This window comes from Gallus gallus, chromosome 16 (genome assembly GCF_016699485.2).
Source record: "Gallus gallus isolate bGalGal1 chromosome 16, bGalGal1.mat.broiler.GRCg7b, whole genome shotgun sequence".
NCBI classification, from domain to species: Eukaryota; Metazoa; Chordata; class Aves; order Galliformes; family Phasianidae; genus Gallus; species Gallus gallus.
The window spans coordinates 2,103,890-2,125,668 of record NC_052547.1 but is presented as its reverse complement, the minus strand read 5'-3'; the positions used below and the strand labels follow the sequence as shown (position 1 = coordinate 2,125,668).

Below are 21,779 nucleotides of genomic sequence, written 5' to 3'. Positions count from 1 at the left end.
AAATGCCCTTAGGAGGGCAATGGGATCACAAAGTGAGCCCACGGGGTGGGATCAGAAAGCCCATAGCTATGCGTGGATGCCCCTCCAAGAGGCTCTAAACCCCTCAGAATTGAACAAAAAGAGATCCCCGTGGCCATGGGGTGGGTGTGGGGTGCAGCTGGGGCTGCTTGGGGCCATTCATGCCCATTGGGGCAAAGCAAAGAGGTGTTGTTGGGTTTGGAGGATGCCAACGTCCCTCTGGTTTCGGTCTGAGTGTTCTACACCCAGAAGCTGTGACCCTTTGAGAAACCCCACTCACAAATAACAGCAGGTGTGTTGTTTAGGGGTGCTCTCAGAAGATGCATTGCTTTGTCCCCATGCAAGCATGCACTGCTTGCTTTGCATGCAGGATGCAACCTTTGCATGTGCTACAGGGCAATGGGTTGTGGGATGGAGCAAATTAAGGGGCTCTCATTCAATGGGGTGAAGAATTATGCTGTAACCCTCCAGGACAGCTTTTAGATTTTGGTATTTTCAAATCCATTTTCAGTATTTTTGAAGCCACTTTGGGGGCGAAATGGTGGATTCGAGGCTGGGTGCAAAGGGGGCTTTGCAGAGTGAGCAGAGCAAAAGCTTTGGCAACAGGATGTGATTAAAGATAAGCTGTAATTGGCTGCTGCTCGGCCCCGGGCTCAGCAGTGAACCGTGAAAAACAAAGTCAGAAATCTGATTAAAAGCAGAATTGAAAGTAGTGCTATGAGGGTGAGTGCTGCACGTCGGCACGCGCAGAAATGGGAGAAATGAATGAAAAAGTAGTGAAGAAACAAGGGGAGGTTTTGGTGCTGAGAAGGGGGCCTGGTCAAGCTCTATTCCTGATTAATTAATGCCTTAAAAGTGCCTTTATTAACGAGCAAGGCAGGCAGCTTGCTGGGGGCCGAGCCCCATAGGGAAGAGTGGGGTTGGGGTTACCCATCTGCTTCCCTGGGTGTTTGTTTTAGGGACTGTCCGATAGGGGCTGCAGCTCTTAACGAGGCAGGAAATAATTAAGGCTGTTTATCTTCCCTGCAATGAAACTCTCCGTCCCTCCACATACAGGAAAGGGAATGGCCTGGGTGGAAACAGGGTTACCCCTCCATTTCTCTGGGTCTTAGAGGGTGTCCTGCAGAAGCTGCAGCGCTCTTAACGAGGCAGGAAGTAATTAAGGCGGTTTTATTTTCATTGCTCCCTTTCACCTTCCCCCGAGCACCTGCAGGAAGGGGAACAGACTGAGTGAAAAACGAAAGCTGCTCTGTCATTATTGCCATCACCGCCGTCGCTATGGATGAAGATAACCCAGCTGAGAGCTTCCAGGACGAGGCCTCCTGCTCCCTCTGCTTGGGGTTCTTCCAAGATCCCGTCTCCATCCACTGCGGGCACAACTTCTGCAGGGCGTGCATCACCCGCTGCTGGGAGGAACAGGAGGAAACCTTCTCCTGCCCTCGCTGCAAGGCGACGGCCACGCAGCGCAACCTGCGACCCAACCGCGAGTTGGCCAAGATCATTGAGATTGCCAAAAGGCTGAGCCTGAGGGCCCCAAGCGCTGGGGAGAGGCTGTGCGAGAGGCACCGGGAGGTCCTGAAGCTGTTCTGCGAGGAGGACCAGGTGCCCATCTGCCTGGTGTGCAGGGAGTCCCACGCTCACCGCCTGCACGCCGCCGTCCCCATTGAGGAGGCAGTGGAGGAGCAGAAGGTATGGAGGGTCATGGAGGGGTCTTGGGTGCTGCTTTGCTTGGAAAGCGTTGGGTTTCCATCCGTTTGCAACGTGTCTCGTGGGTTGGAGGATGGCCGGTCTCCGCTTTGTTGGCTCTCTGTTCTCTTCCACTGTTGGTCATCCCAACGCTGTCCCCACTGAGGATATGGTGGAGGAGCAAAAGGAACGGAGGGCACCGAGGAGGGGGGTGAAGGAGGAGTTCTGGTGTGTTGCTTTGCTGCCACAGTTGGGTTTCCGTCATCCTTTTTCAATGTGTTTTGTGGGTTGGAGGATGGACAGTCTCCACTTTAGGGCTCTCCATCTTCTTCCATTGTTGGTCATCCTGATGTTCTTCAAGATTTCATTCCCAGACCACCATAGAGATCCTGAAAATCAGCCCAGAATATCACATAAGGGAGAGGGCTGGACTGAAATGCACCAAAAACTGTTTCTTCTCCATCCAGGAGAAAATCCAGGCTCACGTGCAGATCCTGAAGGAAAAGAAGGAAAAGCTGCAGGGGCTGAAAGAAGCTGAGGAAGGGAAAAGCCTGGAATTCCTCGTAAGTGTTTGTACCTGCGCAGTGATGGCACTGTGCTTTCCCTTCCTGAGTCATCCCTATGTATCACACCCTGATGGCCAAAGGTCTGCAGCATTTTGGGTACAAAGATCACAGCCCCTGGGAAATGCCCTCTGCCAGCCAAGGAATAGCAAAATTAATGAATGTTACTCATCACTCTGCGATGCTCTCTGGAATTTATGGCTGCGCTGCACCCAAAGTCATCCCAATAAATCAGCCTTGTTGCGGTGTTTCTACACCCGTGCGCTGAATTTCCCTGCAGGAGAAGGTCCAACAGGAGAGGCAGAAGGTGGTGTTGGACATCAAGGAGCTGCAGCAGTTCGTGGAGCAACAGGAGCGTCTCCTCTTGGGGCGGCTGGAGAAGCTGGACCAGGAAATCGTGAGGAGAAAAGAGGAGAACCTGGCCAAGCTCCTGGAGGAGATTTCCTCCGTCAGTGAGCAGATCCGTGAGCTGGAGGAGAAATGCCAGCAGCCACCGTGTGAATTCCTGCAGGTTTCCATCACTTTTAGCTTCAAAACGTTTTAATTCAAGCACAGTTGATTTACATCCCTATTTTAGATGGGTATGGGGTTCATCCATCCAACTGCACATTGACATCCAAAAAGATTGCATCACTTCACACACAGCGTGGTCATCCAAACCACTGAGCCTACCTGCAGGGTCTGCTTGAACCCTGGCTTGGAATACTCAAATATGCCAAAGCACTAAGAAACACGTGCAGGTGTGGGTGTAGATGTGGTGCCTGGGGCCATGGTTTGGTGGGAATGGGGGTGATGGGTTGGGATCGATGACTTTGGAAGTCTTCTCTAACTTCAATGATTCTGAGTGGGAGTGGGTTGACTTGATGACCTCAGAGGTCTTTTCCAACCTTAGTGACTCTATGATTAGCACTAATAACACTCATGCTGAAGGAAAGGGGTCATGAACGTTGGCTGATGCTGGGTTGACTTTGCTCTCACCCTGATGCTCTTCTCCCTTCTTCCCCTTGTAGGACAGCATGAACATCTTGAGCAGGTTTGTGGTTCCTTCCATATGCCTCTATGAGTGTAATTTGTTCCTATAGCGGTGGTGCTCAGCGATGAAGTTCTACTCCCATATTACACCCCTTATAGACCCATAGGATAAAAGTAGGGCGCTGCAAAAGGTGCCCTGGGCCATCCAAAATTACAACCCTACTAAAACATCTAACTAAATTATACTGATAATTAAAACACTCAGGAGTGCATCCAGCTAGAAGGGGAAATTGATTGGAATTTCCACCCCCATAGCAGACCCTGACGTGAATGGAGATGGGTTAAGGAGGTGGGTGACTGGAAAAGCCAAAACCAGCAAGAAAACAGGGAATGTTGTGCATCCTTCCAGGCTGGAGAATGAGAAATCCCAGCAGGCCCCGGAGATTTTGCCTGGAGCAGAAGAAAACCCAGCCAGCCCTCCTCAGAAAAACACAGCTCTCAAGGAGACGCTGATGCAGTTTCGAGGTAGGGAGGAGAAGGGTTGAGGTTGCAATAGATTGGGGTCTGTTTGTTGTGTTTTGACAATTTAAGTGTATTTCCTTTTAGTAAGCAAACAACATATTTGGTGAACTGGATTTTCAAGCCTACATTTTAAGGGGTAGTAGGAACTCAAGTGAGATCCTCTTTGGTGCTGGAAAAAATTGGGTTAATTCTACATGTCTGTAGGCAACAACATGGATCGAAGGATAAAAAAAAAAAAAAATCTTAAGGAATAGTGGGGAATGAAATACAAACCTGATGACCCCCAGAGGCCCCTTCCAACCTCGTCCGCTCTGTGACTGCAATTCTTCTCCTCTTCCTCGATTCCTGTAGGAATGAAACCATTCCTGCATCTCTCCAGTACTCTGAACTGGGAGCTGGAATGCCCTGGGAGGGGGGGAAAGGGGAAACTGTGTCTCTGAAGTCAACAGAGAGCGGGGAAATCACAGCCTTAAGCCCTTTGGGATCAAGCCATGCTTCCAACGCTCATCTCTCCTACCCTCAGAAAGTCTGACGTTGGACCCCGACACGGCGCATCCCCGGCTGGTCCTGTCCGAAGACCACCGATGTGTGCGATGGGAAGAGGCCCGGCACCCCGTCCCTGACAACCCCAAACGCTTCGATTCGTCCCGCTGCATTCTGGGCTGCCAAGGGTTCAACGCGGGGAGGCACTACTGGGAGGTGGAGGTGGGCGATGGGGAGGCGTGGGCTGTTGGCGTGGCCAAGGAGTCGGTGGAGAGGAAGGGGCGGATCAGCGTCAAACCCGAGGTGGGGATTTGGGCAGTGGGGCAATGTGGGGCCCAGTATCAGGCTCTCACTTCACCCACCAGCCCCATCACGCTGCACTCTGCCCCCAAAGTGATTGGGATTTACCTGGATTACGAGGCCGGGCGAGTGGCATTTTTCGATGCCAACAATGAGGTGCCCATTTTTGCGTACCCTCCCACATCTTTTGGAGGGGAGAGGGTCCTTCCGCTGCTCTGCCTGGGGAGGGGCTGCCGCTTCACGCTGTCCCCGTGAGACCCCGTGGGGCAGCACTGCCTCCAGCATCGCTCTCTCAAATGTGGGGAAACCAAAGGGTCTCATTACCCCAAATCTGGGGAGCTCTCGTGGTCTCATCACCCCAAGTCTGGGGACACCCCATGGTTTCATCACCTCCGGTCTTTGGGAGACCTCATGGTCTCATCACCCTAAATATGGGGGGACCACAGGGGCACTTCACCCCAAATCTGGGGAAGCCAAGGGGTCTCATCACCCCAAACGTGGGGACACTCCATGGTTTCATCACCCCAAGTCAGAGCTGACCTTGTGGTTTCAACACCCCATATATGGGGTCACCCCACAGATGGCTTTTGGGTCATCACTCCAGAAATGTCCTCTTGGACATGTCCCCAGAGGTGACATTTTGAACATAACCAGAGATGGCTTTTGGTTTGCGACCCCAGAAGTGTTGTCTGCTAAATCCTGGATGCAAACTGCAGAAATAATAAGAAATCCGCCCTTTTAAGCAGCAACTGTGGTGTTTTTTTCAGCGTGGGCACCGGGATTGGGGTGGTGAATGGGAACATCTGCAGAGCCCCCAATGGGTCAGAGCACAGCAGCCACTGCTGCATCGTGCAATGCCACACTGCCTAAAACCCCCCGAATTTCAGTGTCAAAGTAAAAATTAGGGGATAAAATGCCTTCCAGATCTTGACCCTAAGTCATAGAATCGTTCGAGTTGGATGGGACCCTTGAAGGCCATCAAGGTGATGAACCCCGAAGGAAAGAAGATAAAAGAGAAGGAAAATTGATCTGAAAATAGGGGAAAAAAGGTAATTTTGGGTAGGTGTGATGAAGTAGGCAATGATAACAGCTGATCACCCTCCCTGGTGGTCTAGTGGTTAGGATTCGGCGCTCTCACCGCCGCGGCCCGGGTTCGATTCCCGGTCAGGGAATGAGGTTTTTCTTTTCTCCCCGATTCCCTTTTTTGCCCCCTTTTCTCGGTGGAAAGATTCTCATTTCCCCCTAAAAAAATGGTCTCCTAGGAATAATTCTGCTTTTTTTTGTTGTTGTTGTTTCCTTCCCAATTTACGTCGGCGGGAAGCGTTGGGTTTGCCCGCTACAAACACAGAGATAATAATAATTAAACACCAAAAAGTGGAAAACCTTAAAAAGTAACCGAAGTGTTTCTGCCCGGTTTCGAACCGGGGACCTTTCGCGTGTGAGGCGAACGTGATAACCACTACACTACAGAAACCTCCATAGAGGCTCGTTTTCCTCCCTCTCCCTTCACTCCTTAATGGAATTCTTCCTTTAATTGATCCCCGGGCTAAAATTAGTTGTTTTTTTTTCACGAATAAAGCAACTTTTCTCCCGAATACGCCCAGGAAAACACAGCTCTTCTGCCGCCCCGCTTACACACTTTGCAGTCCCCAAACAGCGCCGAAACCACTGAAACTAACACCAAAATGGGGCCCAATGCAGCGCCCGGCTAGCTCAGTCGGTAGAGCATGAGACTCTTAATCTCAGGGTCGTGGGTTCGAGCCCCACGTTGGGCGGCTGATTTTTTCCTCCCATTTTATTTTTCCCAATCTAAAGCAACCCCACGGCGAGCAACCCCACAAAACCCCGATGGAAATATATATTAAAAAACCACCATTTTCAGCTCTTGATAATCCCTTTTTAGGGGTGCTTTTCTCGTCGTCAGGATGGCCGAGTGGTCTAAGGCGCCAGACTCAAGGCTGTGCCTTCCCGATGGGATTTCTGGTCTCCGCTGGAGGCGTGGGTTCGAATCCCACTCCTGACACGAGCGTTTTTACCTTTTCTTCCCCCAAATTTTAACATCTTTTTTCCCCCTTCACTTCTTACGACCCCACGCCACGCGACCCTTCACGATTTTTGCCCAAAAATGGTTGATTTGATGGAAGTTTCCCCCCGTTCTGGGCTCGGCCATGCAGGGAGAGCGGCAGAGCAGCGTTTATTTCCCTCCTGTTCTGATTTTTTGCTTTATTTTAAACCCATCCGTGGTAAAAACCACCATTGTCTTTTTTTTAAGCATTTGCCACTATTTTTGCCCCGATTTGCGTTGGGAAAAACTGCAAATGACTGCAGCAGGTGCGTAAATGGGTGAGAAATCAGCAAAACAAGGCTCCCTCGAAAGAAAAACAGATAAAAGGCCTAAAAAAACAGCAAAGCGTCCCCCAAAAATGTAATTTTTGAGCAGATTTTGAGGGCTCAGAGTGGACCGGCAAAAAGGTGCTGCTGTAGGGGTTTCTGTAGTGTAGTGGTTATCACGTTCGCCTCACACGCGAAAGGTCCCCGGTTCGAAACCGGGCAGAAACACTTCGGTTTTTTTGCTTCTATTTTTTTTAACCTATTTTCACGAGTTCGGTGATTCATCAGCCCTTCCAGCTGCACAGGAGATGGAGGGAAAAGTGGTTAGAAAAAGGAAAAAAAAAACCCTAAATTTCACAGCACCGCTTTGAGGCTGATATCTGCATATGAGGATTTGAGGAAAATAACTGCATCTTTCCCTGACCGGGAATCGAACCCGGGCCGCGGCGGTGAAAGCGCCGAATCCTAGCCACTAGACCACCAGGGACCTCTTAAGTTGCGTGATTTTACCAATCCCACCATTTATTATTGCACGTTTATTTCTTTTGCAGTACTTTGCATAGGGCTGAAGGAGGTGTTGGCAACGTGCAAGGCGGGAAGAGATTATTTGCAACGAGGAAAACCATCTAAAATGGAGGGGAGGAAAAGAGGAGGAGGAAGAGGAAAGATAAAGGGCGGAATGAAAGAAAATAACGGAGTGAAGGAGAAAAAAAATGAAAAATGGGATAGAAATACGTGGAACAGAGACTTACCTCTCCCTGGTGGTCTAGTGGTTAGGATCCGGCGCTTTCACCGCCGTGGCCCGGGTTCGATTCCCGGTCAGGGAAAGTCCGCCCATCGGATGAGTTGGGGTCGCTATTTTCTTTCTTTTTACCTTTTTTTTTCTTTTTAATTTAAACCTCTTTTCTTCCTCACGCCTTCAATCTTCGCCGCTCACCACAAAATGGCCGTCTTCGAATGGCGACGGCAAACCTGAGGGGTTCAGAGAGGAATTTGGGTGGAAAAAAGAGCTTTGGTGAATCCTACTGGAAATATGGGGCTATAGCAGCCCTGCGTGCAGTTTCTGTAGTGTAGTGGTTATCACGTTCGCCTCACACGCGAAAGGTCCCCGGTTCGAAACCGGGCAGAAACACCCCTCATTTTCGTTCACCTTTTAATCTTCCATCTGTGTTTATGTTTTACACCCTTATTCCCCTAAGAATCCCTGCTGCCTTTCCCCATTCTCCCCCGTACTTTGACTTATTCTACGAACCCACTTTTGCCATTCCTTTCCCATACATTGACTTAAATCACCTTCATCTGAGCTCCCGTCCCACTGCTCCCCATTTTCACTCCTATTTTCACTTCCTTCCAGGAATCCCCCACGTTTGCTGCCTCTCTTTCCGGCATTTTCGCTCTTATATCTGCCTCTTTTCCATACCCCAAATGGTATTTCCACTTCCCAGCCCCCCCCCCCGCCGCCCCCCTCTGCCCCCTACACCACATTTTGCATTCACGCATCCCAAACACGAGCCAAAAAGCCCCAAAAGAAGGAATGCAGAAGACTCATGCTCACACATTCCCTCTCCTGCATGGATTCGTTTGTTCCCAGGGCACGACCTGAACCAGCAGCCAAAACTCGCAGCCTCCCCATCCAATTAACGAGCACAGCTCGTTGCCATTAAATTGGGCTTCCCCCTCTTTGCAGCTGACCTACATCCCCACAGAGCTTTTGTTTGGGGCCGCTTCCATTCCCCCATGAACAGACGCAGCCTGGTGGGGGAAATGCAGATATTTTCCCTATTGAGCTGCTTCCAACCTCTTCTGTTCACGTTTTTACCCCGTTTGCTGATGTGCCATAGTTGTAAGGTGGCACTTCCGAACTGCTTGTGGGGTTTTTGGGGGCGTGGAAATGGGGATTCTGCCCAAAATGGGATCTGTGCAATAATTGGAGGAAGGGCCACTCATAGTGCTGGGGCTGTTTGTCTCCCAGTTATGGCAATGGAAAAATGTCCAAAAATCAGTGAAAAATCGGTCTATATTCCAGGATTCCCGTGGCTGCCAAGGATGGGTCCAACCCCCTTTGTAAAAAGCTGTAATTACAATAATTAGAGTGGCTCATCCTTCCATAGGGGAGCAGAAATAGCAGCGCTCTGCCTCCTTACGCCTTCCTATCGCAGCTGAGAGGTGGAACTTTGGGGCTATTTGAGATGAACGCGGCGGATCCCCCGCAGATAAAAACTCCATTTATTTGGGGAGCAGCAAAAATGAGGGGAAAAAATAGGATTTTGGGGGTTAATTGTGGGACCCTTGACTTACGCAGCTCCCTGGTGGTCTAGTGGTTAGGATTCGGCGCTCTCACCGCCGCGGCCCGGGTTCGATTCCCGGTCAGGGAAGAGCTGAGTTGAATCTGTAAACTAAGTCTAAGAAGACACATACTTTTACTTTTTAACCTCGTTTTCCTCTCGAAGAACCCACTGATAAACCCCACCGATAAACCCCCACCTTTTGGCGCTGCCCGGAGCCCTCTCTGCATTGTTCAGACTTTGCAGTCCAGAGGGAGGAAAGCAAACCCAACTTCTCAGCCCGGATCTCGTTCTGCTCCTTCCCGTTTCCTTCTGCAATGCACCGCCCCCCCCTCCACTCCCCCTGCCCAGTGCACAGCTGCAATTAGAATGCTGATTAGCGCTTCATCATTAATTAACAGCCACCAGCCCGGCTAGCTCAGTCGGTAGAGCATGAGACTCTTAATCTCAGGGTCGTGGGTTCGAGCCCCACGTTGGGCGCGTTGTTTTGCTGTTTTATTTTTCACCTCAATCCTGGGGGAGAAAAAAACATGGGACTGTTTTGTGCAGCAGGGAATATTGGGAGGAAAAAAATATATATACTGGGGTTAAAAATACAAAACAGGGCTGTTTTACGCAGAAAGAAGTGTTGCGTTTGCATTGCAGGGTGATTCCTTTTTGCCTCCCTCAGTGCTGCGCTGTGTATTGAGGTTTTAATGCTGCCTTTGAGCTGGGTGAACCTTTCCAGCCCAGAACCCGATGATGAAGAGCAGCAAACCCGGCCCTACTTAACCAGGGAGGGGCTGCGGGGTCCACCAACACATCCCAGAAAATGCCCATGCTTTGATTTTCAGCACAAAGCTTTGAAATACAAATACAGAGACACCATGACCTGTATTTTCAGACACCACGTCCTATTTTCAACACCATACCCCGTATTTTCAGATGCTGGACCCCATATTTTTTGACACCATGCCCCATATTTTTGGATCGAATGCCCCATTTTCAATACCCTACCCCACATTCTCAGATATTGTATCTCACATTTTCAGATCTCACACCCCATTTTCAAACATTATACCCCATATTTTCAAATCCCATGCCCCATTTTCAAACACCGTACTCTATTTTCAGCCACCATACCCCATACCTTCAGATACCATGCCCCATTTTCAGACACCGCACTCCATATTTTCAGATATCAAACCCCATTTTCAAACATCATACCCCATACTTTCAGACACCGTGCCCCATTTTCAGGCATTATGCTCTATTGTCAGATATTGTACCCCATGTTTTTCGATATCATGTCCCATTTTCAATATCATACCCTGTATTTTCAGAAATCATTCCCCATTTTCAGATACCACGCCCTATTTTCAGACACCATGCCCCATTTTCAGATATGTAGCGCCATACACTGAGAACATCTCCCTGAATTTGGGCAAGCATTTGGCTTCACACTTGAGAAAACCTGGGATTTTCAATGGGATTTGTGCCACCAGCCCAAGAACAGCCTCATAACTGCCACCTTCATCTGACACAGGTGAAGCCAAAGGGCTCTGAAATAACCTGACAAGTTTCTTGGAATTACACCCTAATTAAACACGCCATGCCCTAATTAAACATGGCACTACTGAAGGCCATAACCTCACAGCTTAAACCTATGAGGATCCATGGATTTTTTGAGCACTTTTGGGGGGGATTTCTATGCGTGAGCTAGGAAATTGAAGGCTCTCAGAGGTATTCACCCATATAGTGAATATTCTTTGCTCTCCGTGCTGTGTTTGCCCAGGTGCTCCCAGCATTGTTCCCACAAAACAATGTCCTCCAGCAGCAACGAGGTCGTTCAGTCCCGGGTCAGCCCAAGCATGGGAGGAAATCGGCCCCTATAAAGGCAGTGGGGCTGTGGGGGCTGTGAATGCTGCTGGACCTGGTGGGATTCGGGTAAGGGATCTCCTTTTGGGGTTTCATTTTGGGTTTTTTTTTTGGGGGGGGGGGGGGTCCTGCAATGCATCTTCCTCCCGCTGCGCTGTCTATGGTATAATAGGAGCAACTGTATGAAGCAAACTCTGGCACTCATAAAATCGAGTCTTCCTGCTAAACCAGCCCCAAATCTGTAACTTAAGGCAGAAAAAAAGGCAGAAAAAGGCATTTTTGCAAGCCCGGCTAGCTCAGTCGGTAGAGCATGAGACTCTTAATCTCAGGGTCGTGGGTTCGAGCCCCACGTTGGGCGCTTGGATTTCAACACTACTTTTTGCCCCCAAAAAGGACATTGCAAATGGATGCTTGTCTCTATACTATCCCTTTTTCCCTCGCTATAGGGCTGATCCGCAAAGGAACTCCCCCATCCCAAGATGAAGCTGCTCTTTGTTGGGCTGGCCCTTGTCCTGTGCATTGGAGTGGGTGAGTTAACGAGGGCTGAAGTTAATTTGGCTTTAAGAAGGAGAACACCATGGGAGCTGGGTGGTCTTCAAGGTCCCTTCCGACCCAACCCGTTCCGTGATGGTGCCATCGTGGGTCTGTGGATGAAGGTGACGGTTGGACCCTATGGGGATCCCAATCTCTGGGGTCACCACTGCCTTCCAATAGGGACAACTGACCCAAATCTCTGCAGAATTGGGCTGAGAACTCTTTGCATTTGTTTTTTTTCCTCCCTGCAGTTGAAGCTCTTCAGTGCAAGGTCTGCAAATACAAAATCCCCTACGTTGGGTGCTTCCATGGGGCCAACGAGACCACCTGCGAGCGGAGGGAGAGATGTGCCATCATCAAAACCTCCCTCGGTAGGAAGTGGGGCCAAAACCCTTTATTTCATTCTGGTTTTTTGGCTCAATGGATTCCAAAGAGTACCATTTTTAACAGCTAAATGGGGGGCATCCTTAGGGACCCACCTGCCCCTGGGGATCCGGGTAGGTTTGCAGAGTGGAGGAGGCTGTGGCCGAGGGCTGTAGGAAGGGGTTAAATCTTATCCTAGTGGAGGTGATGAGTTTAATGCTGTCTTTTCCCTTTCCCCCTATAGGGAAGGTGACCCTCTATTACCAACAAGGCTGCACCTCTGCCCTGAACTGTGGCAGGGAGAGGGCATCAGACGCGGAATCCCGTTTGACATCCCGGTATTCCTGCTGCGAGACCGACCTGTGCAACGAGAAGTGGGATGATGACCCCACAGATTAATCCCCATGGGGTCAGGATGGGGTCCACCAACGTGGTCCAGCCCTTTCCATGCCCAATGGGGTCCAACAGCATGGCCCAACCCTTTCCGTGCTGCGAGTCCTGCACCAAACTTTGACTATTTTGCCCTAAATCAGGATGTTTGGACCCAACCTGCCTGCAGGGCTCCCCTGTGTGCCTGGCCTGATTCTGTTCCAGCCCTTGCAATAAACCAGCTGTCAATCACAGGCCCTGTGAAATTTTGGCTCCTGTGTGTGTGTGTGTGTGCTTTCCTCCTCCAGGCGTTCCTATTAACAGCCCTTCAGACTCAGCATTCCGAGTGGCCCCAAGCTTAATCCCAAACAAAAACCCCAAGGGCAGCCCAAGGTGCTTTCCCTGCTTGCATCCCACTTCTCCCAGCCTGCAGGGCTGGGATCCTTGCAGGTTTGTTAGCCAAGGGTTGAGAATGGGGTGCTAAGAGAAACAAAGGAGATGTGTATCTACAAGGCGCAGGCGTTTATTTCACCCAAATTAACCCCAAATTCCTCTGTTTTTCAAGAGATGACTCATCCGTCCAGTGCAAGGGGGTAAATGGTCCCCAGGAGGCACCAAACTGCTGTTCCTGACTTCAGGGGGAACCTCAAGGGGTGGGTTGGGTTATCCTGGGTTCCTCCAAGGGCAAAAAAAATACCCCAAACCGTTTTAATGTGAGGAGAAATCATAAGGATAAAATCCAGTGGGTAAAATCCAATTGGGATGTGAAAACCATAAGGAGAAAATCCAGTGCAGGGCAGCGATTGCTCGCTCACTTCCTAAATGGAAATGCAAGCACGGGAGCTTGGATTTGCATTGGGTACCCACCTAACGCAGGAGAAAACTTGGATGCTCAACACCAGAATGGATCGGTGCTGAAAAATCCTGCAGTAAAGGTGTGATTGGGGTCCAATTTTCCATATGTGCTTTTTGGGATGCCCAAAGTCCTCCTTGTCCCAAAGAAGAGGACCGTGGAGGTGAGAGGGGTCCTACAGGGGACGCTGGCGTGGCGATGAGAACACTGAGATCCACGGTGGAGGAAGAGGTGGGGAGCCTCAGTCCTTCTCAATCCCTTGGATTTGGGGATGTGGGAGGGGGTTAAAGGATGCAGAGCCCCTTTGGAGAGGGCTTGGGTTGGGAGACAGGTGGAGGGAGGTGCTGGAAACAGGATCCTGGCTCCGGGGCTGGGAAAAACTCCTTTGGCACAGAGGAGGAGAGCAGAGCAGGAGAGCGGTGGGTGCCCGGGATAGCTGCGATGGGGGAGGGGAAGGACTGGTAAGTGAGACGGGGTGGTGGGGAGGGGGGAAGGGGGGGGACACAAATGGAGCCGGAGCTGAGCAGCGCTGCGGTGCCGGTGGTGCTCAGGGTCTGAGCTGGATCCCTTCGCTGCAGCGAAGCGGAGCGGCCGCCCCTGGCCCACGCTTTGCCCCACTGCACGTGTGGGTGCTGCGACCCCGACAGCGCCGTCCTCAATGCAAAGGGCCGGGCGGTACGGGAGGACGCCCCTATCCTACACCTCTGCTCCGAGGTACGCCGAGATGTGGGCGGTGGGATGCGTCTGTCTGTCTGTCTGTCTGTCCGTCTGTCCGCTGCTCCCATCCCCGCTTTGCTCTCCCCAGTGTCCCCCATCCACACGTCTCGCTCCTGTCCTATTCCACATCCCCAACTCTCAGCCCCCCCCCCCCCCGCCTTCTATGGGCTCCTATAGAGGAAGCAACTCCTGTCTGTTTGCAGCTCAATGAAAGCCAACGGGGAGAGCAATTCCCAGCCCGTGTGTGCGTGAGGATATAGCAGCACATAGGGGAAGTGTAGGAAGATGCATACGCAGAGGGGTGGAAATCACCTTCCCTTGGGGGCTGACAGCATGAAGGGATGTATGGTGCATCTATAGGGCTGTGTGTGGGTATATGTGTGTAATACGCTCTGAGTCATTTGTTCTGTGTTATTCCCGGGCTCAAAGCAGTGTCGGGTGTAGGATGGAGATATTTAGGGGGAGGGGATTCCATTGCCACAGCCCCAGCAAACCCAGGACTGGGTTCAAACCAACACGGAGCAGCAATGAACGCAAATGGGCTCTCCTGACCTGCGTGTCACCCAGTGCCATTTTCATTCCCTCATTAGGAGGCGATGAATCACCCTCCAGAAGTGCCTGCTGCTCTCTGCTGATAGCCCTCGTCTCGTTATTTGGGCTCACATTACCGATGACTTTTACTTCCCTTCTCTGTAATGAGAGAAAACCGCAGCACTGACCCCATCCAGCAACATCCGCACCCTGGGAGTTCCTCCTGTGTTAAATATCCCCGCTTGGAAGGCAAATATTCCCCTTTGGGAACAAAAAAAGTGGGTTTTCTTCTTTTTCCAGGACCCCCCCCCCCCCCTATTTAGAGCCCGATATTTATGGGTTTGGGAAATGCTCAGCCAGGTCTCCATTTTATGCCACACGTCTCCCCTTTCCCCCGTTGCTTTTTACGGCCCTGGAGCTCCACCAAAGCCATTTTAAGCACTGGGGGAGCGATGGGTCTCTACCAGGAGCTCGGGTGTTCCTGGAGCAGCTGCTCCACACGAGCTGCTCTGCTCCCACCCCGCACTTTGCAGCCCTGGCGTTCGGTCTCTGTGCCCCGAATGGTTTCCTTAATAACAGCAGCCATTAATGCAGGTGGGGAGCTGAGACCCGAGCCGCTTTCGGAGGAGCAAAGAGCAGGGACGTCTCCTCGCTCCCTTTCTCCTCCAGCCGTGCTCTGTGCCCTAAAGCTGAGGTCTTCATTACCAGCTTAAGGAAACCGGACACTGCAGTGGGATCGTTCCTGGAACGGGAACGCCCATGGGGCCGCGTGCCAAGCATTCATGCTCTGCCTCCAGCCCCGGTGAAATCAGTCCTTGCCCGCAGGAGAGAAGCCATGGCTGCTGTCTTCCTGCCCGGAAACCTGCAGGACGAGGCCACTTGTTCCGTCTGCTTGGAGTTCTTCAAGGATCCCGTGTCCATCGAGTGCGGGCACAACTTCTGCCGGGCGTGCATCGTCAAGAGCTGGAAGGACTTGGAGATGGACTTCCCCTGCCCGCAGTGCAGGGAGGTCTTCCAGCAGAAGAGCCTCCGACCCAACCGCCAGTTGGCCAACATGTCCGAAATCATCAGCCAGTTCGCCCTGCGTGGGGCCAAGGGGGCGGAGGAGGACGGGCTCTGCGTGAAGCACCGCGAAGCCCTCAAGCTCTACTGCAAGGACGACAGGAGGAGCATCTGCGTGGTGTGCGACCGCTCCCGCGAGCACCGACCTCACGCCGTGGTCCCCGTGGATGAGGCGTCCGAGGAGTACAAGGTGCCTGCCTGTCTGTCTGTCTGTCCGCCTGGAGCGCAGCCCATCCGATGTCCGTCTGTCTTTTCCACCTCTGTTTCAGTATCCGTTGTCCCCTCTCGTGTCCCCGTGGTGTCGCTTGGTTCGGTGGTGGGAAGTGCCAGTTTTTTGCAATGGGAAGTGCCAATTCTTGCAGGGATTTTCGTTGCTGCTTTCTCTCTAGATTTCCTCCTCAAAAAAAGGGAAAGTCCCCTTCCCTTCCAGTTGTGCACAAACCCAGACAATGATATCAGCTTTGGGCTGGAGGACCGTGAGCTATGCAGAGACCATGAGCTCTACAGAAGGGCTGGAGGACCATCTTCCCTTCAGAAAGGATGGAAATCCAGAGCAGCCAAGAGGCTGCAAAACAGATTTATTGCCCTCTGCACCCAATGAGTGCCCACCTGTGGGGTGACAGCTGTCAGAGCGAACACCCACAGCTATTCTAGGGCACTGCCTACAGCCAAGGCTCAGCTTGTGTCAGGAGCAAAGGTTAGCAAGGCGGTGGCAGCTGGCAAGAGCAGTTCACGTTCCCCCCTCATGGTTTCCTGCGACTCCCTTCAGAGGTCTCTTTGTGTTTGCTGTGAGCTCGGAGGGTTGCAAGAGTGGGTGTGCGTGGGCAGAGCTGAGTCAGCAAAGTCATCCAGTGAGAAGGGATGCTTGAGATCCTGCTTGTCCTTGTGGGGCTGGAAGGACAAACTGTGCCCACGTGGAGTAACAAAGCAGTGAAATAAAATAGGAAGGGAAGGAAAAGGGGAAAGGAAAAACATCATCAGCGACAAATATCTCCTTCCTTGGCTTTCCCAGGAGAAAATCCAGGGCCGCTTGGATTTCCTGAAAAAGGAGAGGCAGGAGCTGCTGGAATTTAAAGTGAACGATGATAAGAAAACCCAGGAGCTTCTGGTGAGTGCAGTGCAGTGCTCCAGGGTGGTGGGTCTGTGTTGGGATGCTGGAGGGGCTGGGCTGTGCCGCCCCCATGGGACAAACACCATCAGGCCACCCCCAGCCCGTGCTTCTACTCTACCATTGCCATGAGGTTGTGTTCTCACCCCTATCTGCTGTGCTTTCACACCATGATGGCTTCATAGCACTTCTTGAGGGTCAGTTGGAGCTGTGCTGATGGCCAACGTAGAACGAAGCAACCACAATGTGTGCAGCCTCCCCTGTGCTTCCAAAGGATGCATCCCCTGAGTGCTGATTGACTCTCCATCAACATCACGCTCATAGCAATGCGAAACCACGTCAGAATAAAACCAACCCACTTTTTGTGTGTGTGTGTTTCACTCCCAGAAAACCATTGAGACCGAGCGTCAGAAGCTGCTCGTGGAGTTCGAGGGGCTCCGGCAGTTCCTGCACGACCAGGAGCACATCCTGCTGGGACAGCTGGACAAGATGGAGAAGAGCATCGCCAAGAGGCAGAACGAGAACATCACCGACCTCTCCAAGGAGATCACGCTGCTCAACAAGCTCATCGCGGAGCTGGAGGAGAAAATCCAGCAGCCCGTGCTGGAGTTCCTCAAGGTGAGGTGGTTGGGTCTCTGATCGTAGGGCCATGGGATCGTTGCACTGTAGAATCATTGAATTGTTGGATTGTTGGGTCATTGGGTCGTAGAACCATTGATTTGTAGAACCACTGGACCACAGAACCATTGATTTGTAGAACCACTGGACCATTGGACCATAGAACCATTGATCTGTAGAACCACTGGACCATAGAACCATTGATTTGTAGAACCGTTGGATCATTGGAACACAGAATCTTTGAATCAAAGAACCAAAAAATGTGGAATCTTTGGATCAGAGAATCTTTGGGTTGAAGAATCTTTGGACCACTGAGTCATATTTAGCAATGAAACGAACCTCCAGCTTTGCATCTTGACATTTCCATCTCCTTTTGCTTGACGTGTCCTTGGATGCTGCTGATATCCTTGGAAGAAAACTGTCCTTTTGTTATTACTACTGCTATTATTTTCACTTTTAATGAGAAACCCACTCCTCTGGCAGAGCAGGGCTGGCGAGAGCTGGGCATGGAGGCACGTGGAGCCCAGCAGGACACGGCCCCACGCCAACTATTGCAGCAGAGCCTTGGCTGGGAGCTGAAAGCAGAGCTGGGTTTTCAAGTCAGAAGGAGCTCTTACCAAGCTGGAAAGTATGAGGGAGGGAGCAGATGGAGTTCGGGTATTGATTGCATTGCAACGAACAGAGCTGGAGTCCCTCCAGCGCTGCCCAAACCCTCCTCTGCAACAGCAGTGGGGCTGGGAATACAGACCCCAACAGCCCACCCCAGAACCTGGCAGACCCGATCCCATTCTGCAAGGCAAAAAGCCAACGGGTGACCTTATAATTGGTCACAGCTGTGATGAGAGCAAACTGCTGCACGCACAGCTCTGCTCTGTGCTATACGTTTCTTTTTGTTTGAACCCAAACCAGATTTTCAGGCTCTACTCTTCTGACCCCCATTGAGAGCACTGTAAATATTTGTAGAGCTTAAGCAAAGCCATGGCCCCAACCTTCGGCTTTGGGGTGATTCCATGAGGTCTTTGCTCAGCGCCCACAAACACACATGAAAGTGATGGTGTAATGATAGGTGATTAGCTTAACTGTTCTCTCTAATCCTTAGCCAGCCTTTCTCCCATTCCCTGGGGGGTGTTTTTGCCTTTTGGTTGGCTTTGAATTTGTTCTGGTTTGCTCATTGCAGTTTTTGCCCCTTAAAGATCCCTTATTTTAAAGGGCAACCGGTAGGGCTGAGTGTGGATTTCACCTCCAATAGTTTTCTCCATGAGGCGACTCATTAGTGAGGGTTCTTTAATCCATAAATTTCCTCCATGATGAATTATTCACCCTTTCTGAGGGTGAGTAATTTCCACCGTGGAGATATCTGTCCCAGAATGCAGCGAATCCTTGGATAAACCCTTCATGGGAGCCCAGATATCATAGAAACACTGATGTGCAGTTTTCATGCCAGCTTTTAGGGGACAAGACATGGAAAATGGTGTCCCTTCAGTTCTTAGGCTGATGTCTTCATAATGCGAGACCCCAAAAGGAATTGGGTTGGGTGGATGACCACCAAAAACGTGTTGGATGGGAGATCTCCAAAAGGAATGGGTTGGGTGGGTGACCACCAAAGGCACCTTTCTACCCAAGCCAATATCATGAATATGGTCAAATAGGGTGGGATGGGTGCCCCTAAAAGCACTGCTCGTGGGATGGGTGCCCCCATTGAGTTCAGTGCACTGAGCCATGAGGGACATAACCCAGACTGCACAGATATTTCACTCTCTCTGTCTTTTTCCTTTGCAGGATGTAATGAGCATCATCAGCAGGTATGGTGCTCTGCTTCTCCCTTTCTTTCAAGCTTTTCCCCCCAAATAGCCCCATTTAACAGCCCATTTTTGCAGACTAGCCGCCTGCACGGTGCAAACCCTCCACTGAATCCATTTTGGGGGAGAACAGAGCATTTCCCCCCAGGCTGCCCCGTGGCTTTCAGATCTGGGCTGTGCAATGGGGGAGGAGGAGGTGAATGCACCGCTGTCTTTTCCACGACGGAAACCGTCCTCCACTCCTACAGCCAAATTCGCTGCAGTTCCAACACAACTGGGGGGCACGCGTCGCCCACAGATACAACGAGAGAAATTAGCAGAAAATAGAAATGCAATCGTGATAAGAATAATAAATATAAAGGAGGGGGAATTGCGGCGATTTTTCTCCCTGCTTTCCGCGTGTTTTTCCCCGCAGGAGCGACGAGGTGAAGTGCCAGAAGCCCGTGCCCGTCTGCACCGACATGAAGATGCACGTCTGCAACTTCTCCCTCAAGACGGTGGTCCTGGAGAAAGTCCTCAAGAGGTTCAAAGGTGGGCAGCGCTGAGCCCACGCGGCGGGGAGGAGATCCGACCCCGTTCGGGGGATGGGAGCGAACGGGGGGGAGGCGGGGGGGGACGAATCCGGGGTGATGCGGAGATCCGAAGGTTCGCGGCGGTTCGGGGTGGCGTTTTAAAGCCGTTCCGTCGCGGCTGTGCGGAACGGCCACGAGATGGTGTGAGAGGATCGGGAATGGGGGAAAGGAATGGGGGAGGGGGGAGGGGAGGGAGGAAGGAGGAGGAGGGGAGGGAGAAAGGGAGGGAGAGAGGGAGGAAAAGGGGAGAGGAAAAAGAGGGAACGGAGGAAAAGGAGGGGAGGAAGAAAGGAAGGGAGGGAGGAAGAAAAAGGGAGGAAGGAGAAGGGGAGAGGAAAAAGGGGGAGAGAGGAAGGAAAAAGAGGGGAGGGAGAAAGGAAGGGAAGGAGGAAGAAAAAGGGAGGAAGGAAAAGGAGAGGAGGGAGAAAGGAAGGGAAGGAGGAAGGAAAAGGGAGGAAAAGGGCAAAACCTAAACATAAATCACACCTTTGGAGCAGCAGGCAGGGATTGCACTGAGGGTTCACAGCTCACTGAGTGATGAGGAGAACAAAACACTGCAGAGCACAATAGGGAAGGACTGAATAAATCCTCCAATAACAGACGATATCATAACGTTTGGGGTTTGTTTTTCCCCTTTTTCTCCCCCTTTTTTCCCTCATTTTCGTGGTGTTTCCATTCACCTCTGCCCTCTTCTTTTCAGAAAACCTGCGGGACGAGTTGGGAAGAGGTGAAAAAGGTAAAGGGAGAAATGGTGAAGGCGTAGCAGGTCCCGAAGCAAAGACTTTAAATTGTGGTTGTAATTTGCAAAGCCAAAGAGAGGGAAGAGAGGAGAAAAAGAAAAAAAGAAAAAAAGAAAGGCACTCTAAATTAAATATATACGTTTAATTTCTTCTTTTTCAATGATTTCCAGATCCAGCCTGCTCAGTCCAAGAATCAAAGGCCGATTTTTCTAGCTGACGCCGGGGATCTGACAGCTGAGCGAGGTCCTTTCTGCCTCCTTACCCTTAACCAACCCTTAGTGTGGCACAGAAAGAGCAGATTTTGTATCCCTCCCACCCCCCCCCCCCCACACACAAAAAAAGGGATCAGTGCCATTTCCAGCCTCGATCTGCCTGAATTCTGCTGGATGTGCAGATTTCAGAGCCATCCCATGGATCCCATTGCCACTGTGGGATCCCATCCTCCAGTTTACTTGGCCACCATGCGAAGCCATGCGTGTATTTTTGGTTTTAAGATGGTGGTTTTCAGCACAGGGCTTGCAGACTCCATGGGGTTGGGACCTCCCCAAAGACCTCTGGTAAAGAGAGGCCCCACTGTGCTCCCCAGACCCTCCCAGACCCATTTGAGCAATGCAAAGTGGAAGGAGAAAGGTCAACAATATCAGCAACGCGGCCCTCACTGCATGTTGGTGTGTGTGCATGTGCAGGGATGGAAAACCCCACAGCAGCCATCGAATCCCACCCCTCTGTCTGCCCTACACCATCTTTTCCAAGAGCTTCCCTGTGGTTGCCATCACTTCCCCAACGCCCATCAGCTTCCAGTCAACCACATCATTTTTTGGGCTCCACGGCCCCTTTCCAACCCCAAACCATTGGATGCTGGTAGAGCAGAAAGGCCTTTAGCTAAAGGAGCTCTGGCACAAAACCCAACGCATTTCTGCTCCTGAGGTCCCACCCTGGATGTCCCCAAAGCCACAGTGGGGTCTTATCCCGGCGTGGTGACTTTGCTGACTACAACCACAATTTGAGGTCATTAACGCGCTCGCTGTTCCCTATGATTTTTTTTTTTTTGGAAGGGGAAAAGATGTTGGGATCCAAACTCATCAATGTGTGAACTCTGTGTTGGGTGTGATCTGCTGTGTGAAGGTGCCTTTAGGTCATGGCTTTCCACGGGGACTTATTGTGGGGTCATTTGGGAAGGAAAAGTCAAACCCCGAGCAGATATCAGGCACAAAATGATGTGTTTTTTTATGCTAGGTGGGCCAGAAACAAAGCAAAGAATCAAAACGCATCTTTTTATTTGGAGGAAAAAATGAAAAGCCTTGATCTAAGGTCAACTCTTAGTGTCTGTAATCACTAATTACTCGCGTGTGGCTTTACTGTGCTCTTTGCTAACAGCTCTGCATTGTTGCTGCCCCATTCCATGGCAGTGTGAGTGTTCCTCTCCTTATTTCCCTGCTGAGGGAATTGGGGTGTCAGCACCCAGAGCTTCTGAGGGACAGTGAGACCACCAAGGA

At 51.2% G+C, this 21,779-nt stretch overlaps 3 protein-coding genes, 1 long non-coding RNA gene and 11 other non-coding genes across 17 annotated transcripts in view; 12 read left to right on the top strand and 3 right to left on the bottom strand.

Annotated features, from left to right (window-relative positions):
* The first annotated feature begins 1,269 nt into the window (after positions 1–1,269).
* On the top strand, positions 1,270–5,291 carry TRIM39.2 (tripartite motif containing 39.2). The gene is given in 6 exon segments (NM_001006196.3): positions 1,270–1,707; positions 2,172–2,267; positions 2,548–2,778; positions 3,278–3,300; positions 3,649–3,764; positions 4,285–5,291. Coding segments are annotated over 6 exon segments (1,392 nt in total). The 5' UTR covers positions 1,270–1,296; the 3' UTR covers positions 4,800–5,291.
* Positions 1,941–8,315, bottom strand: LOC121106968. The gene is made up of 3 exons (XR_005840232.2): positions 7,628–8,315; positions 4,035–4,106; positions 1,941–2,198 (listed from the first exon to the last, which is right to left on the bottom strand). It is a non-coding gene; the product is annotated as an uncharacterized LOC121106968 (long non-coding RNA).
* TRNAE-CUC lies at positions 5,645–5,716 on the top strand. Its single transcript has one exon. It is a non-coding gene; the product is annotated as a tRNA-Glu (tRNA).
* Positions 5,946–6,018, bottom strand: TRNAV-CAC. Its single transcript has one exon. It is a non-coding gene; the product is annotated as a tRNA-Val (tRNA).
* TRNAK-CUU lies at positions 6,247–6,319 on the top strand. Its single transcript has one exon. It is a non-coding gene; the product is annotated as a tRNA-Lys (tRNA).
* Positions 6,464–6,567, top strand: TRNAL-CAA. Its single transcript has 2 exons — positions 6,464–6,501; positions 6,523–6,567. It is a non-coding gene; the product is annotated as a tRNA-Leu (tRNA).
* TRNAV-CAC lies at positions 7,031–7,103 on the top strand. Its single transcript has one exon. It is a non-coding gene; the product is annotated as a tRNA-Val (tRNA).
* Positions 7,291–7,362, bottom strand: TRNAE-UUC. Its single transcript has one exon. It is a non-coding gene; the product is annotated as a tRNA-Glu (tRNA).
* Positions 7,631–7,702, top strand: TRNAE-UUC. Its single transcript has one exon. It is a non-coding gene; the product is annotated as a tRNA-Glu (tRNA).
* TRNAV-CAC lies at positions 7,935–8,007 on the top strand. The gene has a single exon. It is a non-coding gene; the product is annotated as a tRNA-Val (tRNA).
* An 863-nt stretch (positions 8,316–9,178) lies between the features above and the next one.
* Positions 9,179–9,250, top strand: TRNAE-CUC. Its single transcript has one exon. It is a non-coding gene; the product is annotated as a tRNA-Glu (tRNA).
* A 317-nt stretch (positions 9,251–9,567) lies between these two features.
* On the top strand, positions 9,568–9,640 carry TRNAK-CUU. The gene has a single exon. It is a non-coding gene; the product is annotated as a tRNA-Lys (tRNA).
* Positions 9,641–11,042: 1,402 nt separating this feature from the next.
* SLURP1 (secreted LY6/PLAUR domain containing 1) lies at positions 11,043–12,549 on the top strand. The gene is given in 4 exon segments (NM_204521.2): positions 11,043–11,086; positions 11,464–11,545; positions 11,803–11,922; positions 12,159–12,549. Coding segments are annotated over 3 exon segments (324 nt in total). The 5' UTR covers positions 11,043–11,086; positions 11,464–11,496; the 3' UTR covers positions 12,314–12,549.
* On the top strand, positions 11,303–11,375 carry TRNAK-CUU. The gene has a single exon. It is a non-coding gene; the product is annotated as a tRNA-Lys (tRNA).
* A 974-nt stretch (positions 12,550–13,523) lies between the features above and the next one.
* Positions 13,524–21,779, top strand: part of TRIM7.1 (tripartite motif containing 7.1) — a 9,951-nt gene continuing 1,695 nt past the window's right edge. Inside the window, exons 1-7 of one of the 3 annotated variants that reach the window (XM_015294952.3) lie at positions 13,524–13,597; positions 15,210–15,636; positions 16,459–16,554; positions 16,942–17,172; positions 18,952–18,974; positions 19,387–19,502; positions 20,244–20,279. In XM_015294952.3, the coding sequence (XP_015150438.2) occupies positions 13,578–13,597; positions 15,210–15,636; positions 16,459–16,554; positions 16,942–17,172; positions 18,952–18,974; positions 19,387–19,502; positions 20,244–20,279 (949 nt within the window). In that variant the 5' untranslated portion in view covers positions 13,524–13,577. Of the gene's footprint in view, positions 13,851–14,978; positions 15,637–16,458; positions 16,555–16,941; positions 17,173–18,951; positions 18,975–19,386; positions 19,503–20,243; positions 20,280–21,779 lie in introns of all 3 variants that reach the window. The other 2 variants (XM_046901481.1, NM_001398218.1) reach the window with 2 other exon arrangements.